Source organism: Balaenoptera ricei, chromosome X (assembly GCF_028023285.1).
Source record: "Balaenoptera ricei isolate mBalRic1 chromosome X, mBalRic1.hap2, whole genome shotgun sequence".
NCBI classification, from domain to species: domain Eukaryota; kingdom Metazoa; phylum Chordata; class Mammalia; order Artiodactyla; family Balaenopteridae; genus Balaenoptera; species Balaenoptera ricei.
The window spans coordinates 74,877,500-74,897,859 of NC_082660.1; the positions used below are offsets into that span (position 1 = coordinate 74,877,500).

At 33.5% G+C, this 20,360-nt stretch overlaps 1 protein-coding gene across 1 annotated transcript in view; it reads right to left on the reverse strand.

Annotated features, from left to right (window-relative positions):
- Positions 1-20,360, reverse strand: part of HDX (highly divergent homeobox) — a 158,891-nt gene that overhangs the window by 80,825 nt on the left and 57,706 nt on the right. Inside the window, exon 4 of the mRNA XM_059910977.1 lies at positions 10,335-10,388. Coding sequence (XP_059766960.1) covers positions 10,335-10,388 — 54 coding nt within the window. The remainder of the gene's footprint in view (positions 1-10,334; positions 10,389-20,360) is intronic.

A 20,360-nucleotide genomic window follows, 5' to 3' on the forward strand; every position in this document is an offset into this window, starting at 1 on the left:
TATCTTCTTTTTTGACATAGTTTTCACATTTTAAGTATGTGTCTACATACAAGTTAGTAACTTTAAAAAGGTCCACCTAAACAGATATGGAAAAAAGAAGAAATGCTTCTTAAGAGTAACATTATGTGAATTAAAAATGTCTTTCCACTATATTTTTATTTGTATTCCATAGTTAGTTGTTGCACATGTACTATGACTTTTTCAGAGACTGTCTGATGACTGCAGTGGCTGATTGATTTGTGATATTGTCCTATTGCTTTCTTATTTTGGAACTATGGATTGAGGGTCTGACAGGCTTTATGTTTTTACAAAAGTATTAGAGAATGCTATTAATCTATTTGGAAAATATATTTTTTCTTCTCTTGGTGCCAACTTAGTTTGAAGCATAAACTATAATCCTTTTTAATAAGCTGGACTCTAATCCCAGAACCATAGTAAACCTAAAAAATACATTCAACTACAACATACACCATTATTGAGCACTTTCAAATTTATTTCATTTAAACCTCAAAATAACCGTGAGTGGTATATATTATTATCTAGATTTTTACAGATTTGGGAATTGATGTCTAGAGCGGTTAAATAATTTGCTTAAGGTTACACAAATAGTAAGCTGTGGGACATGGTTTTAAATCTAAAAAGCCTACAGTATTAACCACAGACTACATGCATACATGGATCCATGAATCCCATGTTCAAGTGACCTTTGTAAATTTAATATTTAAATGACCCCTGCCTAGGTGACTAACTTTTAAAAAATTTCAGATTCTATCTGGTCAGCAGTGTAGGTCCAGCATATGACAGATGGCTTATTGCAACAAATATGACTCATACAAAAATAATTACTAAGCTACAGACTGTGGCCAAGATAAACAAGGTTCATATTCTCATGGAGTTTAAAATCTGGTTGTGGAAAAAAACCACAAGCAAACAGATAAATGTGCTACTTTGGGTTAATGTTTTGTGCAAGAAGAAAATTAAATAGAGTAGTAGGATAAAGAGCAACTTGGGCTAGAGAGGAGTTTTTAGATAGAGTGATAAAAGAAAACCTCTCCCAAAAGAGGTGACATTTGAGCTGTGCCCTGAATAGTGAGATACATATACTACATACATAAATACATATCTATATAAAATATCTATATACAGTTATATCTCTAGACATAGGTGTTATTAAAAAGTTCACAGAGCTTCACTTTTACATGTTCAAGATATGAGACAATTACACCAAAATTAATAACAAAGTAGGCTAAACAAATGGCCATTAAATAATACTCTCTTACTGCTATCATGCATTCATGAGCATTTTACAAGTTTAGTTTAGTGTTTAGATTTATGGTTTTAACTCAGAAGGTTTCCTTCCTACTTATCAAACTAAACTATTGATTTACAAATTTATTTCATTTGAAACTAAGTAAGAAAAAAACACTCAAATTAAAAATTTTAGAGGCATGTAATGGGTCATTTCTCAACAGTGTTTCTATCATTATTTTTTACAATTATTTTTATTTTATTGTTGTAAGGACACTTAAGATGAGATCTAAATGTAGTTTTGTAATATATTTTGAAAAGTGGAAGTGTAAGGCCTTCAAGTCTGTCCTTTTTAACACTGTTTTGGCTGAGTCTTTTGTGGTTCCACATGAATTTTAGAATATTTTTTCCTACTTCTGTAAAAAGTGCCATTGACATTTTGACAGGGATTGCACTGAATCTGTAGATTATTTTGGGTAGTAGGAACATTTTAACATTAAGTCTTCCAATCCATGAACATGGGATGTTTTTTCATTTGTTTGTGTCTTTAATTTCTTCATTAATGTTTTGTAGTTTTCAGTGTACAGGCATATCTCGTTTCACTGCACTTCACTTTATTGCACTTTGTGGATACTGTTTTTTTTTTTTGTTTGTTTGTTTGTTTTACAAATAGACGGTTTGTAGAAACCCTGCATCGAGCAAGTCTATTGGTGCCATTTTTCCAACAGCATTTGCCCATTTCAAGTCTCTGTGTCACATTTCAGTAATTCTCACAATATTTTAAACTCCTTCATTATTATTATATTTATTATAGTGTGATAAGTAATCCTTGATGTTACTATTGTGAAAAGATTACAACTCGCTGAAGGCTCAGATGATGGTTAGCTATTTTTAGCAATAAAGTGTTTTTAATTAAGGTATGTCCATTTTTTTTTAGACATAATGCTAGTGCACAGTTAATAGACTACAGCATAGCATAAACATAACTTTTATATGCACTGGGAAACCAAAAATTTGTGTGCCTCACTTTATTGCAATATTTGCTTTATTGTGGTATTCTGGAACCGAACCCAAAATATTTCTGAGGCATGCCTGTACATCTTTTACCTCCTTAGTTAGGTTTATTCCTAAGTATTTTATTCTTTTTGATGCTATTGCAAATGGGATTATTTCCCCAATTTCTTTTTCAGATAGTTCATTGTTAGCGTATAGAAACACAGCAGATTTTTGTATCCTGCAACCTTACTGAATTCAGTCATTAGTCTTAACGGGGTCTTTTGTAGAGTTATTTATGGTTTTCTGTGTATAAGATCATGTCATCTGCAAAGGGAGATCATTTTACTTTTTCCTTTCCAATTTGGATGCCTTTTATTTCATCTTGCCTAACTGCTCTGGCTAGGACTTCCAGTACTATGTTGAATAGAAGTGGTAAGAGTGAGCATCCTTGCCTTGTTCCTGATCTTAGAGGAAAGCTTTCTATTTTTCCCCCTTGAGTATGGTGTTAGTTTTTGGCTCTTCATATATGAGCTTTATCATATTGAGGTCCTATCCTTCTGTTCCTAGTTTGCTGAGGGTTTTTATCATGAAATGGAGTTGAATTTTATCAAATGCTTTTTCTGCATCTATTGAGATGATCATGTGAGTATCCTATGTTATTTTAATATATTGCATTAAATTAATTGATTTTCACATGTTGAAACATCCTTGCATCCCTGGGATACATCCAACTTGGTCATGATGTATGATCTTTTTAACATGTTGTTGAATTCAGTTTTCTAGTATATGTTCAAGGATTTTTGCATCTACATTCATCAGGAATATTGGTTTGTAGTTTTCTTATAGTGTTTTTTTTTTAAGTTTTTAAAATTTAATTAATAAATTAATTAATTTATTTTTGGCCATATTGGGTCTTCCTTGCTGCGTGTGGACTTTCTCTAGTTGCAGCGAGTGGGGGCTACTCTTCGTTGCGGTGCACGGGCTTCTCATTGTGATGTTTTCTCTTGTTCCAGAGCACAGGCTCTAGGCATGCAGGCTTCAGTAGTTGTGGCATGCAGGCTTCAGTAGTTGTGGTATGTGGGCTCAGTAGTTGTGGCTTGCAGGCTCTAGATTGCAGGCTCAGTAGTTTTGGTGAATAGGCTTAGTTGCTCTACAGCATGTAGGATCTTCCCAGACCAGGGCTTGAACCCGTGTCCCCTGCATTGGCAGGCGGATTCCTAACCACTGTACCACCAGGGAAGTCCCTTTTATAGTGTTTCTGGCTTTGGTATCATGGTAATGCTAGCCCCTAAAAATGAGTTTGGGTGTGTTATCTCCTTTGTTTCTGTAGCTCCCAGAGGTTTAGTATATGCTGTGTCTCATCAGGACTCTGAGACAAGTGAGATAGAAGCCAGTTCTTCAGATAGCACCTGGAAAAGTTAGGATATTGGATGTTTGGTACATGTCTTTCCCTACTCAGGAAGAAGCTGTGCGCTGAGGGTTTCCTCCCAATTGTATGGTTCTGTGCCAGGGGTGGGGACTATGATGAGAAGGTATCTCCAATTTTCTTACCAGTTTAACGTGGCTAGTTTCATATTTGCCCTGAGTGCAGGAGCCTCTAACTTGTGTCTTGATTTCTCACAAAAGGAACTGAACTGTATATTGCTGTTGAATTGGGATGTCATGTAGCGAAGGAGAATCTTGCTGACACCATTCCCATTATTTTTTTAAAGAGAGTAAAACTAGAGTTTCAAAGGTTTAGTTTAATATTATTTTATGTGACTCTTATTAAGGCTCTTTTTTTCTGAGGGGAATGCATTGTATTTTTGGTGGTTTTAAATTGTATTACATGTTTAAAACATGGTGCTCTCATGCTTTCACTGGATTTCTTAGAAATCCTGAAATTACGTTATTAGCAGAATTGAAAATATATTGCAATTAACCTAAGTGAGTAGATCACTAAGTACCAATCTGTATTTTTTAAGTTCTCCTTTCTTCTGAAAGTCACAATATGAGAAAATATTTTAAGAAATCTTAGTGTATAGATAGAAGTGACAGAAAATTAGAGAGGATTTAATTGAAATTGTAAATAAATCATGTAGCTTCCATCGACCTGTAGCCTTTTGGGAAAAAAGTCATTTAAAAAGTTTGGTGGAATTAATTTTCACAATATGGCTCAGTTACTGCTAGACAATGGAGTCTGATCAGTGTACCACTAACCACTAGAACCAGGACAGTGTTTCACAACCTTGGCTCATCATAAGAATCACTGGGCCATTTATTAAGAATACTATTTCCAGGTTTTCCTCTAGAGCTTCTGATTCAGTATATCTTGGGTAGTATCCAGACATTTATTTTTAACAGGTCACCATTACCCCCAACGTACAAACTCCAATGATTCTTATGATCAGGCAAGGTTGGGAAACACATACTGACTGGACGGATCTTCACGTTACTGACTGCTTTCTCCAGGCTTTCCCTTCATTCCAGGGGCTGAAGAGAATAGAGTTGCCATTAGAATCCACTTACAATGACTTACTCAAAAGGTTATACTTCCATTTCTTTCCAAAACTGACTGAAACAGATAATTAACTACATTCATCCTTCCACTTTCCTTTTAGTCAGACCCTGTTGCAGGCACGTTGAGACTCCAAAGAAATCTAAAAAAAAAAAAGGCGTTCTTACTCAAAAACCAAACAAAATGAAAAACAAAAAGCTGAGGACTTCTGCTGTAAACAAACAGTAGCTTTTCCCCTTTCCTGATGCTACTATGAGGCAAAATACTAAAGATAGTGGAACTACAAGTCATAAAAGACTTGAGTTCTAATCCAAATTCAATCATTTACTAGATATGCAGTCTTTTCAAGTAACTTAACCATCTTGAATTTAGCTTTTTCATCTATTAAGTCTAAATAGAAACGCCTGCCCTATCTACCTCTCTACATTTTTACAAGGATTAGAATGAGATAATCTAAGTAATATGACTTTGAACGATAAAATACTATACATATGCTAATATTACTTTTACTATTGAAAAGCCACAACCTAATGTGAGTAGTATTAACATATATAAATAGTTTGTTATAATAAGAACAATCAGAACCATTTGTAGTCTTCAAAAGTCAAAAAGACACTAACCAGATTTTAAAAATTCTATAGTAAGTCCCTAATTTATATAGACTTATTTTGATTCCACAAGTGGCAGCATACACTCATACGGTCTGGTTATACAAAAAACTAAAACAAATGAAAATTCCTAATTTCTTCTGTATTGGTAATTACACTACATTTTCTCAGTTCCAAATGCACTCTTCTATAGCATGTTTTTGATGGGACTCTGCAAAGTATATTTCTGCTTACCAAATGTCTTTGAATGAGATTCTGACAATAGAGAGCAGTAGAAGGAGACTGGAAGGCTGAAGAAGAGAAGATGGTCCTTCCTGTTTTGTTTCCTATTCCTATCAGTATCACCCAAGGGACAACCCTTCATCCTGACATTGGTTGTTGGTAATAGTCACAGTTGGTTCCTGATTTTCTACACTACCAGAATCAACCTCATTGTGCCCCCTAGAGGTACCAGCATTAGCTGGCAGTGTACCAAACTCAGAAATGAGTCCCATCTCAGCAAACCTCTCCTCTAATTTTGTAGTTTCTGAAAATACAAACTTCTCTTTGTTTTCCTAGCCCAAGGGGTAATAGTTACCTTCCTGAATTTAACACTCTTGTTGCTTCACAGTTTCCTTTTTGCTTTTTAAAATCCTCTAAAACCTGTCTAAATAATTTATCATATTAAATTCTTCTGGCGAGTTTTCTGTTTTCCTGCTTGGACACTTACTGATACTAACTATCCATTTAACAATCAGTTTCACAAAGATGACTTTTCAGGATGGTGTGCATGGACAGTAACTGTAATATGAATAGAATGTTAAACACAGTGTGCATAATGATGTCAAGATATATACTAGTGAGATAGAAAAAAAAAAAGCAGCCACCGTCATCCAAAATTTAACTGATGTTCAGAGCTAGACTACAATATTATTACATGCTGGCCTGACACTCACAGTCAGGCTATTTTGTTCTCTTGTTGAACACATTGTTTAATTTCACAGACTACCATCTAAAACAAGATTACTCAGAGACTATCATAAGATGAAACAAAACAAGGCTTCTTCATAATTTTGCCTCAACAGACAAAACCAAGTTTGCAATGCCACACGCAAAATACCCTATCACAGAATTGCTCCCACTTTCTCACAGCATCCAATCCAGAACAAATCCTCACTTCCTTATACCCTCCCTTAAATCACCCAACCAAAGCCCAAATCCTCCAGTAAGTTATTTCTAACATCTTCTTACTGTGATGTGTCATGGTTCTACATGGTATGTGTTCTCCTTTGCTGCAACAAGTAATAAACACAACTTATTTAACTACTGGTTTTTTCTTAGTGGGTTTGACTGAGGGACATTGACACTGGTAAAATTTTCCTTGGAAGTGGGTGAGAGAATTTTCAGAGGCAATGGTTATATTCCATTGTGTGTATAAAGTGTGCTTCCAGAAGAAGCTAGAAAGTGACCAACATGGGCGTTTGTCACAATGGCATTTTATATCTGATTATGTAATTATTTCATGAATACCTCTCTTCTTATTAAATCTAGGTCATTAGCTCCATGAGAGCAGGGAAAACATCTGTTTTTTCTCACCATTGTATCCCTAAGACCAAGCACAATATCTGGCACATTGTGGACCTGTGTAGTACAATAGAAATACAATATGAGACACATACGTAGGCTTACATTTTCTAGTAGCAACATTAAAAAAATGAAAAACAGATGGTAAAATTAATTTTAATAGTATACTTTAACATAATATATTCAAAATTTTATTTAAACATGTAATTAGTATAAAAATTGAGATTTTTACATATTATTTTTACTGTACAAAATCTTTGAAATCATGTGTATTTTACATTTATAGTACATGTCAGTTTGAATGTTAAATTTTCATCATACAAACTTGATCTATATGTAAATTTCATAAGATTTATAGTTGAAAAAGAAGATTCAAATACCTAGGTTTTCTAATAACTGAATTGTTATATTTTTAAAGCTTTATTGAGGTATAATTAACAAAAACTAAACTACACATAATTAAATTATACAATTTGATGTTTTGATATATGTATATGCTCAAGAAACAATCTTGGACAAACATACCCATCATCCCTAAAAGTTTCCTAATGCTCCCTTTCAATCAGTTTGCCCTACCTTTTGCCCTCCTGCCTTACCATGCAACCACTGATCTGCTTCTTGTTTGCATTTTCAATAATTTTATACAGATGGAAGCATACAGTATGTACTCTTTTTTTTCATCTGGTTTCTTTCACTCAGGCTGATTATTTTGAGATTCATTCATGTTGATGTGTGCATCAATAGTTCATATTTTTAATGTTGAGTACTATTTCCCTATACGAACAAAAAATTTGTTTATCCATTCACCTGTTAATGAACATTTAGTTTGTTTCTAATTTTAGGCTATTATAAATAAAGCTGCTATAAACATTCATGTACAAATCTTTGTATGGATATGTGCTATCACTCCTCTTGGGTAAATACTTAGAATAGCTGGGTCATAGGGTAGGTGTATGTTTAGCTTTTTAAGAAACTGCCAAACTGTTTTCCAGAGTGGTTGTACCATTTCACATTCCCACCATCAACGTTTGATTGTTCCTTTATCTCCATATCTTTGCCAATATTTGTTGTCAGTTTTATAGTATTATATTTTCGATTCCTTCACATCCTTACCAAAACTTGGTATGATTAAAAAAATTTAGCTATTATAATGGGTGGTCATATTGTGGTTTAAATTTACATTTATCTTATGACTAATGGTGTTGAGCACCTTTACATGCTCTTATTGGCTATCTCCATATCTTCTTTGGTGAAGTGTCTTTCAAATATTTTGCCCATTTTTTATTGGGTTGTGTTCCCTTATTATTGAATTTTGAGAATTCTTTCTGTATCCTGGACAAAGGTCCTTTATCAGCTGTACCATTTGTAATTATTTTCTCCCTATCTGTGGTTTGTCTTTCATTCTCTTAATGGTATCTCTTTATAAAAACAACTTTACTACAGTATTATGTTTACATAATATAAACAGATTTTCAACTGTAAATCTTATGAAATTTACATATAGATCAAGTTTGTATGATGAAAATTTAACATTCAAACTGACATGTACTATAAATGTAAAATACACATGATTTCAAAGATTTTGTAAAGTAAAAATAATATGTAAAAATCTCAATTTTTATACTAATTACATGTTTAAATAAAATTTTGAATATGTTGAGTTAAAGTATACAGTTCAATGATTTTTAGTAACTTCACTTAGTGGTGAAAACATCATCATATATCAGTTTTAGAACATTGTAATCTCTGTAATATATCTCTCATATCTATTTCCAGATGTTCCACATTCCTATCCCCAACCTCAGGCAACTACTGATCTATTTCCTGTCTCTATGAATTTGTATTTGTCTTTGGACATTTCATATAAATAGAAACATATAATATGTGGTCTCTTGTGTCTAGCTTCTGTCACAGTGCATAATCTTTTTGAGGTTCATCTATGATGCACCATGTCTCACTAGTTAATTCCTTTTTATTACTGAATTGTATTACATTGTATGGATATACTGTACTTTGTCTATCCATTTACAAGTTGATGGGCTTTTAGGTTGCTTCCAATTTTTGGTTATTATTAAGGATGTTACATCAACTGCTGAACATATGCATGCAATCCTACATGTAGAAGTGTTTTTGTTTCTCTTTGGCGGATACTGATGAGTGGAATTGCTGGGTTGTATGGTAGTTTATGTTTGACATTTTCAGAAACTACCAAACTGTTTTCCAAAGTGGCTGTGCCATTTTACGTTCTCACCATCAATGTATGATTGTTCCTTTATCTTCATATCTTTGCCAATATTTGTTATTGTAGAGACTGTGAAATACCTTATTTTGGGTTTAATAGGCATTTCCTGAATGATGTATGATTTTGAGCATCTGCTCATGTATTTATTAAAAATTCATGTATCTGCTTTGTTGAAATATCTGTTCATATCTTTTGTCCATTTTATGATCAGATTGTTTTTCTTTGTAAGAGTTTTTTGTATATTCTGGTTACAAGTCTTTTAATGGATAAGTGATTTGTAAGTATTTCCTTCTAGGCTGTTGCTTGCCTTTTCATTTTCTTCATGGTCTTTTGAAGTGCTAAAGTTTTGAATTTTGTTGAGATCCAATTTATCCATTTTTAAATTTTATGCACTATACTTTGTTGAACAGACTATCTTTCTCCTCTGCAATGAACTGTCATAACATCTTTGTATAAAATCAATTGACTATAAATATAACAACTTATTTCTGCACTCTCAATTCTGTTCCATTGTTCCAAAGCTATCTACCATACAATAACTTGAGCTATCTTTCTAAAAGTCTACTCATGTCTTTTTTTTACTTTTGAAATCCTTTAATAGTTTCCCTTCTAAGGAAAAGTTACATCAAAATCTCCTGCATGTTAAAATGCAGACCAACAGAATGAGCTTCTTTGAGAAAACACAATTTTAATGAAGTTCTGTTATATTAATATTTTAAGAACCATAACAGTTGTAGCAGAAAGCCAGAAAATAGTATTGTTAAAATATTAGTTACTTATCATTTCTAAATACTGAAATACACAAATAATAAATAGTAATGTAAATTATTTAACTTTGATTGAGATGTTTATATCAATCAATTCTATGATCAAATTAACTGGGCTTATTAGATGTAGAAAAATTATGATATTTTATGAAATACCTTTAAATTTTTTTTTTTTTTAAACTACAAAAACCTGCTCAAAGATTATACAATGTGCTGATTACTGCATTTTATTTAAGGTTACCTTTTTAGTATATATAAATATTATAATCTCAAAATATGTCCTTTGAGATTAATTAACTTATTGAAGTTCAGTTTTGCCAACTTTACAAATATCATAACAACTTTCTCAATGGCATTCTTACTAACGAGACAGGGGGAAACCCATTTGCTGCTTTAAATGAAAGATTACTTACTGCTCTTTTTCTAGAACACCCTGTAATCCAAGGCACAGTAAGGTTTCCTGAAATCTGTGGAAACAACAAATGGAATCTCAGTAAGGTATGCATTGACACTATTGGAATGCTGATCAACACCAAAGAATTCATACAAGATGTCAAGATAGGTCTGCATTCAGAGCATATCTCCCATGTGGACAATGCTGTTACCTTATTGAAAGCAAGAGATTTAAAAAGCTTTCCTTTGTGGGAAAATTCAAGAAGTAGTGCAGTTCCTCTGAAAATTCAAGAAAATTTTGAAGACATTTTTTGGGCCTGGAAGTACCCGGTTTGGAAGGTTTGGAAATCTATGGACAAGAAAATTATTATAATAAAAATGCAGTGTTCTGTGGAATAAATGTTACAATAATTAAATAATTAACTATAGTCATCATACTGTATATTAGCTCTCTAGGTTTATTCATCTTACATAACTGCAAATCCCTTTTTAGGTAGAAACTACTAAGGTGAATAGCTAGTAACACCTTATTACATCAGCATTGCCGCTCAAGGAGATAGATGCTACTCTCATAGGATTCTGGGGGGTGTTTAAAGAGACCAAGGTGTTTCTGTGAGCTATGGTTCAGGTTAGTCTGGACTTAACCATACCTTTTCCTGGGACACACAAGAATTAGGGAGTACTCCAAACTCTCCCCTTGCCCTCTCCTTCCCTTCCAAATATGTGTTTCCTGAGAGACCGACAAGTCAAATCAACCTTGCTAAGTGGTAGTGGTGGTGGGAATGTGGTATGCAATCAAACATTTATTGGTTTTGATAAATTATATTCAGTGATGGCCAATTAATTTGTATTATGCTTACTGATAAGAAGTGATGATCAAACAGTCAAAGTAAATAGTAGAGTAATATCCTCAATTATTCAAATTTCAGGTAAAAGAATACTGTCCCTGGCCACCAGACCTGCCATTTTACTTTGAGTTCAAAATGCATCAATATGCTAGGGACAGGCTAAAAATTATATAAACTCCAAATAATAGTTGTAAGGAAAAATTTTACTAAAGTTAAAATCCCATTACGGTAAAATGACAATTAACTAGAATCCTTGAGGGTCATGAGAAGGTTTGAATAATTGATTTTTTTAAATGGTGAACAAGAGTGAAAAGAAAATTTCTACAGAAAAATTCTTTAAAAAGTATACTTTCTTGTCCTCCCACTAATACTTGGTATATGATACAATGTTTGCAGAGTAAATTGATTGCTAGTCGCAATGAAGGAGGTAAATCTGCTAAAATAATCACATAATATACTCTTGAAAGAATAGAGATATCCAACTATTTTGGAATATTTGTGCACATACTTCCATCTATTAGTGAGGATATTTTAAAACTGATTATGTAAAGTTGCTAGAGAAAACATGTTAAACCAAATAAATTGCAACCCCCCCTATAAACTACTAATAAAAAGTTAATATGAAACCATAAAAATGATACACATAATAAACATGGTAACTGAATTTCTTTAAACATGGACCTTATACATTTTAAGACTATAAAATGTGGTTTCTTGATTAAGTCAGTTGTATGTAACCAAGAAAATGGAAAACTCCTATAAGCACCTTAACATACAAATATTATAAATTCCATGTGATTTGGGAAGAGATGAAGTTTCATTTTTTTGTTTTATAATTCTGTGGCACCAGTTACATGATACTCAAATGCTATATTCAACTACCCTCTATTATTTACTTTAAATCTATCTTTCAGTTCCTTATGTTTCTGCTAAAACTTAAGAATGGCCAAGCATAGTAGCTAAATTTGTAGGCTTTTTTGAATCATAGTACTGTACAAATGTTTCCCTCAAATTTGGAACGTTTTCTTCCATGCAAGAGTGATGACAAGGTTTCTCCCTCACCAGAAGCTATAAAATACAGTATTTCAAATGAGTCGGAAAATATACTTCTCATTTAAGTGATATTTAAGTTCCAAACACACTTTTCAACACCCTGGTTTGGAAAATTGCAAAATGAATCTACAATAAAAGACTAATTTAACAAATATATTAGAATTTACATATCCAAATGAGTACTTTGTGTTTCAAAATAAAAATCTTTGGAAGTTATAAAGTCATTACAATGATGTTGCTATTGTTGAAAGCACTTTGGGAACTTTTCTTTTGGAGCTGTTAGTTCATGACTCACCCAGATATTCTGTCTCATTCATATTCTCTTTGTTTTAACTGAAAATATAACAGCTCAGATTGAACATCCATATTATTCACTAAACGTGTCTCAGAATGAATTCTATTTTCCAAAATCAAATTTTCCCTGAAATGATGAAGATTTGTCACCACTGAAAGCATTTAAAAGAATCCCACAGGTCCTTAAAGCAATTGTAAAAGAACTTCAGAAACTTTTTGACAAATTGAACATTATTGAAATAAGTATAGATAACTTTCCAAGGTAACTAATTTGAATTCTCTTCAAATATTTATCAGGCATCTCTGTACTAGGTGCTGTTTTAGGTGCTACAGGAAATAAAAAGGTGGGTAAAACATAATTTCCTGGAGGGCAAGAACTATGATCTTAGAGGGAAAGATAAGACAGGTACATGAATGGCTGTAATACAAAGATAAATATGATAAGTGCCACAAGGGAGGTACAATAGGAGTTAAAGACACGGCAAAGTTACATCAACTTGAGGATTTATATCTCAGCTGAACCTTAAAAGATGAGCAGAATCTTGATAGAAATAAAAGAGCATTCCAGGGGTAAAGAATGGCATGAATACTGTGGAATAAAAGGATAGGGTGTGTTTGGGAATGGTGAATTCAGCTAGAACTAGAAAGGGAGTTAGGGTCTTTGTGGAGGCCATGAATGCCAAGGTACATTTATATCTAATTCTGTAGAAAATGGGGAGTCATTGAAAGTTTTTAAGCAGATGAGTTATATGGTCAGAATTGTACTTTTATACATTAGGATGATTAATGTGACTAAATGTGTATAGTGAATTGAATAAGTATGGAAACTTTCACAATAATTTAGGCAAGAGGTAATCTAGGCTTGGAACTAGGTTAGAGGAGGTAGGAGTTGAGAAGAGAAATATAAAACATATTTCTAAAGAAAGGTCTTGTGCATGAGATAGAAGATAACTAGACAGTCAGGAGATTACTGGAATAGTCTTTTTATGGCCATCATAAAACTGCCTCCACAAATGGCTGTCCTGCTCAAACTAATGGAGAGTTGCAGAGTCACAACTTTGAATGTGAATGCAAGGAAGTGCCTAATGTTGGAAATCTGCTTCTCTTGGCTAAGAGTGGATACACTAAAGTATGTAACACACTAATTTGGATGTAAACTGGAGTCACATCATATGGATAGTTAAGATTTGTGAATCCAGCTATAACACTTACCTTTCTCATGGAAAATTATACTTAAAATAGATACCGTATATCAGAATATTAATTATACATTTTATACACACATTATTATACATGGTTATACATTCACAGTAAAGCATGCATATAGTTACTTTTGTGGATGATTTAAGGAATTTTTAAAACAAATTTTACTATATTTTATACGATTTAGACCCTACATATGACTCTGTTGTAATATTTTTTCTAGACTATGAGATTCTTAAGGGCAAAGTATCATGTTTAAAACAATTTAGTCTAATTATTTTTATATAGTAACACAGAGAATATACACAAAAAAGCATTTGTTTGATTTCATAAATCTTTCTGTTAGAAAGACAATTCTACACATATCATAGGTATTATATTTTTTAAAACTTCAGAGCAGTTCATGGGTCTAACAAAGCTCCTATCTGAAATATACTATATTTTATATAAGCCAGGAAAATTAAGTATATTATTAATTAGCATACGCTTAAAGAGAATTTGATTATCTGAAACACTCAGACAATAACCATGTCTCTCAGCAAAGTTCATCAGTAAGTAATTCATAAATTAATGTTTTAGCTTTCCATCAGTTGTTTCGATATCAGTTGAGCATTAAAACCTATCAAACCTATCAAGCATTCTGCTTTAATCAGCAGGGCTTCCTAGATGTCTTTCAATTATGAGTTATAGAGCATAGAGGACACTGCTGGGCGTGTGGTAGGCAATCAATAAATATATGCTGATTGAATGATTGAATTAACTTGTGCCTTTATTATTAACTAGCTTCACTTGCCATAATTCAACAAAGGTCAAGAGTGGAAATATACAAGAGACCATTATATAGGGTAGGCAGTTGGGAGGAAGGGAGTAAGTTGTTTCTGGTTGAGAACAATGTGTTCTGGAGCAAAGAAGAAAAGTACTGGCTTATTTAAAAATATTTCCCCCTCTTCTCTCTACCAAGTCTAGAAAAGCTTTCAGAAACTAAATAAGCTTACAACTGAAATTTTAATATTACAACTTTTGGCTAAGGGACTAACACCCTTTTTTAAGCATATGGATTGTTCTTCTATTAAGTCACATGAAATTAGAAAAGTTTACTAGCCCGACAAATTCTTGCAATTGACAACCAAGATGCTATTTGTTTTTTTCTATATAATTTTACTAGTTAAAAATTCATAAACCTTAAGAGATTAAGATCAGGGAAACTGGAATTCTAGGACATTTCAATGGAATTATAAAAAGTACACATACATGGCATAACAAGCCTGATTTCACCATACTGATTCTAGAGATACTGGCTGTTAAAAATAATGGAAGGATATAAGTAAAATAATATAAATTATTATGTGGAATGATTAAGTTCTGATGCCAAGGACCTGGGGAGTTTACAAGTACAAATCTGGATCCCCTGAAATTATACTCTCAAAAATATTTTAAGATATTATCTCAATGCTACTCATGTAAAAAAAATTGAGAAAATATAAAAATTCTTTACTAACTTTAGAAAATAAAGTGTCAAATGTTAGCTTTAAGTTCTACATATATTTTTACAACTGAAATTAAATGTTTTATTACATGTATACTCAGAGATCAGTTCCTTAAAAAACAGCAAAAGATTTATAGCTCTTATCAGGCTACAGTCCTTGCTGGGATGGACTAGCATTCTTAACATGAATCACGGTTTCATGTCTTTATTTTTGCACATGGATCCTTGTTGAACCAAAACATAGGCATTTAAAAGAAATCAAACACCCTGGTTGTTTGTTGCACTAACACTATATGTACTGATACACTTACTCTGTAATTTAAACAACAAACAGCAGAGACAGCAGCAAGATGAAAGACTAAGCAGACCTAGAGTCTCATCCCTCTTCCCTGGAAACATCAAGTTAAAAACTAGAGACTGACAAGAATAACATCATGGTAGAAATTAGTCAAAGATTTTACAGCAACCAAGCAAATAAACAACCAAGAAAAAGCCATACTAAAAATGTAGGAAATTTCACAGCATTTTAAAAAGTGTCACACTCTCTTCCTTGTGTAGCATGACATGGATCAGGGAAAGTGTTGGCTTTGTCACCAGTCCCCTTATGTGAACCAAAGAGAACAGAGTAGACAGAACTTACAACATTCTAACCTGGCTTTGGGCTGCTTGAGAGATTCATCTCTTTAGCTCCTAACTTGGAGCTCACATAGCCAAAAGTGGCATGACTCAGATCTCAGGCTAGGAGAAGTAGCAGGAAGCATCAGGCAAGACTCAAGAAAATGGCAAGAAGACTATAGACCCTCATACACCTGGAGAAAGAGATTACTGATTGATGAATATACTAGACCATCTAAGGGTCTAGGATAAGCAAGAATGAGAATCTTCAGGAAATAAAGATATTTAAAAGTAGCTGTGTACAGAGGGGGATCAGTACAAAACATGCACACAAGACCAGGGGAGACACATGCCCAGCAAAGGCCTACAAAGACCTTAAGCCTTTACACCAGTCTAATTAGTGAAGGTCTTCAACTATGCAGACCCAGACTGCAAAGACTGGGAGAGGTGTTGTTTTATTCAAATGCCCAATTAAAAAAAAATCACAAAATATACAGAGAAATAGGAAAACATCAGCCATTCAAAAGAACAAAATAAATGTCCAGAAAATGTCCCTGAAGAAAATGAACATTGGATTTACTACACAAATACTTTAAAACAATTACATTAAATCTGCTCAAAGAACTAAAGAAAAACATAAAGAAATAAAAGAAATAAGGGTGACAATATATGTACAAAATGAGAATATCAGCAGAAATAGAGATTATAAAAGGAACCAAACAGAAATTTTAGAGCTGAAAATACTATAACTGAATGGAAAAATTCACTGAAGGAGTTCAACAGAAGACAAAAGAGGTGGAAGAAAGGATCAGTGAACTTGAAAAGAGGTCATTTCATATTATGAAGCTTGAGGAGCAAAAAAGGAAAAATAATTCTTATCAATAAAAATGTGAACAGGGCCTAAGAGACTAATGGGACATCAAAAGCAGACCAATACATGCATTATAGAAGTCCCAGAAGGAAGAGAGAAAGGCAAAGAGACAGAAAGATGATTTGAATAAATACCTGAAAACTTCCCAAATTTGAGAAAAGTCATTGATATACAAATCCAAGCAGTTTAAAAAACTCCAAGTAGGATAAATACAAAGAATTCCACACAGAGACACATTATAATTAAACTGTCAAAAGACAAAGACAGTGAAAGAATACAGGAAGCAGCAAAAGTGACTCATCACATACAGGGGATTCTCTGTAAGATTATCAGAGGATTTCATAGCAGAAAGCTTGCAGGTAAGAAGGAAGTTGGATGATATATTTAAAGTGGTAAAAGAAAAAATTATCAGCTGAGAATTATATATCTAGGAAACTGTCCTTCAAAAATGAAGGAGAAATTACGACATTTCTAGATAAATATAAGTTGAGTGAGTTTATTACCACTAAATCTGCTCTGCAAGAAATGTTAATGGGAGTCCTTCAAGTTGAAATGAAAAGACACTATACATTAAATTGAAGCCATATGAAATTATAAATTTCTCCAGTAAAGGTAAATACATGGACAAATATAAAAACAAGTATTAATGTAACGTTTGGTTTGTAACTCCATTTTTCATTTTTCTACAGGAATTTAAAGATGAAGTCATAAAATAATTATAAATCTATGTTAATAGGTACACAATATATAAAAATGTAAGTTGTGATATCAGTAAAATGGTAGGACAGAACTGTAAAGGATTAAAGTTTTTGCATGTAATTGAAGTTGTTACTATCAATTTAAAATAGATTGTTATAACTTTAAGACATTATATGTAACCCCCATGGTAAACACAAAGAAAATATATATAGAATATATACAAAAGGAAATGAGAAAGGAATCAAAAAGAGTTACTATAAAAAAGACAGTTAAACAGGAAGGAAGGTAGTAATGGAGGAAACGAGGGACAAAATATTTAAAGCATTCAGAAAATAAGTAACATAATGGTAATAGTAAGTCCTTCACTATCAGTAATTACTTTAAATGTAATTGGATTGACTTTCCCAATTAAAAGACAGATTAGAAGAATGGATTAAAAAAACAGGATCCAACCATAGGCTGTCTACAACAGACTCGCTATAGATCTAAGGAACCTTACCTTACACCATATACAGAATTAGCTCAAATGGGACAAAGGTTTAAACATAAAAGCTAAAACTATAAACTTTTTAGAAGAAAATAGAACAGCTTCCTGATATTGGATTTGGCAATGATTTCTTAGATATGACACTAAAAGCATAAGAACAAAATAAAAACTAGATAAATTGAACTAGATCAAAATTAAACACTTTTGTGAATCAAAAGGATACTATCAGTAGAATGAAAAGGCAACCAATGAAATGGCAGAAAATATTTGTAAACCATATATCCAATAAGGAGTTAATATACAGAATATATAAAGAACCCTTACAATCTACAATATAGAAGCAATCTGATTTTAAAAAGGCAAAGGAAGATCAAATTAAAGGAAAGAATGGAGTAGGGAGGAAATGAAAGTATTAGAAGAGAAAAAAATATGAAAGAGAATGGAAGAAAAACAATAGAAAAATCAATGAAAACAAATTTTTTAAAAGAGCAATACATTTAAAAAACTTCAGGCAGATTGACTGTAGTGTGTTGACTGGTGACTGTCAAAAAGATATGTCCATGTCTTAACCACTGGAATCTGTGAATGTGACTTTATTTGGAATAGGGGCCTTTGAAGATGTAATTAAGTTAAGGATCTTGAGATGTGATCATCCCAGATTATTCAGGTGGACTCGAAATCCAAGGACTAGTATCCTTACAAAAGAAAGAAGAGAAGAGATGAGAAGAGGTCATGTGAAGATGGAGGCATAGATTGGAATTATGCAGTTACAAGTGAAAGAATACCTGGAGCCACAAGAAATTGAAAGAGGCAAGGAAGTATTCCCCCCTTGAGCCATCAGAGGGAGTACGACCCTGAGGACACCTTGATTGCAGATTTCTAGACTCCAGAATGGTGAGAGAATAAGTTTCTACTGATGTAAGCCACTCAATTTGTGGTTATTTGCTATAGAAACCCTAGGAAATTAATACACTAACCAAAGGAAAAGGAAAGAGAAATGAGGAACAAAAATTACTAAAATTAGGAATGAAAGAAGGCACTCTCTACCAAACTTACAAACATTTAAAACATGAAAAGGGAATACTATGAAAAACCTTATGCCAACAAACTAGATAACTTATCCAAAATAGATATCTAGAAAGACCTAAAATCCACAAAGTGATCCAAGAATAAATAGAAAATCTGAATGGGCTTAAACAAGTAAAAAATTTGTAATACCAAAATCTCCAACAAAAAAGTCCCAGCCAAGATGGCTTCATTGGTGAATTCTACCAAGCATTTAAAGAATTAATAACAATTCTTTACAAACTAATACAAAAATCAGGAGAGAACACTTCACAACTCATTCTATGAGGCCAGTATTGCCCTGATATCAAACCAAAGTATTATAATAAAGAAAGCTATAAGCCAATATCTCTTATGAATATACCCCCAGAAATCTTCAACAAAATAGTAGCAAACAAAAGCCAGCAACATGTAAAAAGGATTTACACCATGTTTAAGTGAAATTTATCACAGGTATGCAAGGTTGACTGAACATCTAAAAATCAATTAACATAATATATCATATTCCTAGAATAATGGACAAAAATCACATGATAACCTCAATGGGCATAGAAAAAAACATTTTAAAAAGATTATTCACAATGACCCAGTGGGGCTTATCCCAAGAGTTTATGGTTGGTTCAACATATAAAAACTAATCAGGAGTGAAGCCACTAAGATGGGACATAGGTCTTTCCTAACTTTGCTCCCTCTCACAAGAACAAATAACAACTATTACTGGACAAGACACCGCAGAGAAAATCTTAGAACAGTGTTGTGAGGATGAAGCAGCCCCTTGCACCACAGAGACCAAGACAGACCATACTAGAATGGTAAGAGGAGCAGCTACATGCTGACCACATTGCCCCTCCCCCAAGCGGACACAGCACCACACCAAGAGGTTTCCTCTGAGTCTACAGTTCTTCCAGTGGAAAGAGAGCACTCAGGGTAGACATCCAGCACCCCCTGCATTGTGGGTCACTTCTTGGGATTTCCCACTCTGGTCTATCCCACAGGGATTATGGGGGAATTTGTGGGGATTGACCACTATGAATCTGATTGTGATGGAGGAAAGGGGAGAGGCTAGCAACAACCAGAACTTGCATCTTTGTAGACCAAGTTCCTACCTGGAGCACCCAAGTAGTGGTCCCAAACAGTGGCTTTGCTCATTTGCAAAGCCAAGTCGATGGCACAGACTGACCAGGGAACTTGACAGGGTGCAGGTCTGCCTGATTTTGGTCCTCAAAGGAAGAGCATTCCAGTCCTGGAGCATGGTCTTCCCTGACTCAGGCAGGGTAGCTGAGTCATAGCCCAATCCACTGTTGAGCGTAGCTCCCAGCCCCATCTGATCAGAAAGGCTGGTCAGAAGACCTGAAAGCTACACAGCCCAACAACACTCAAGCAGAGTATGGCAGGCAGAACTGATCATCCACAGGGAAAACCTAG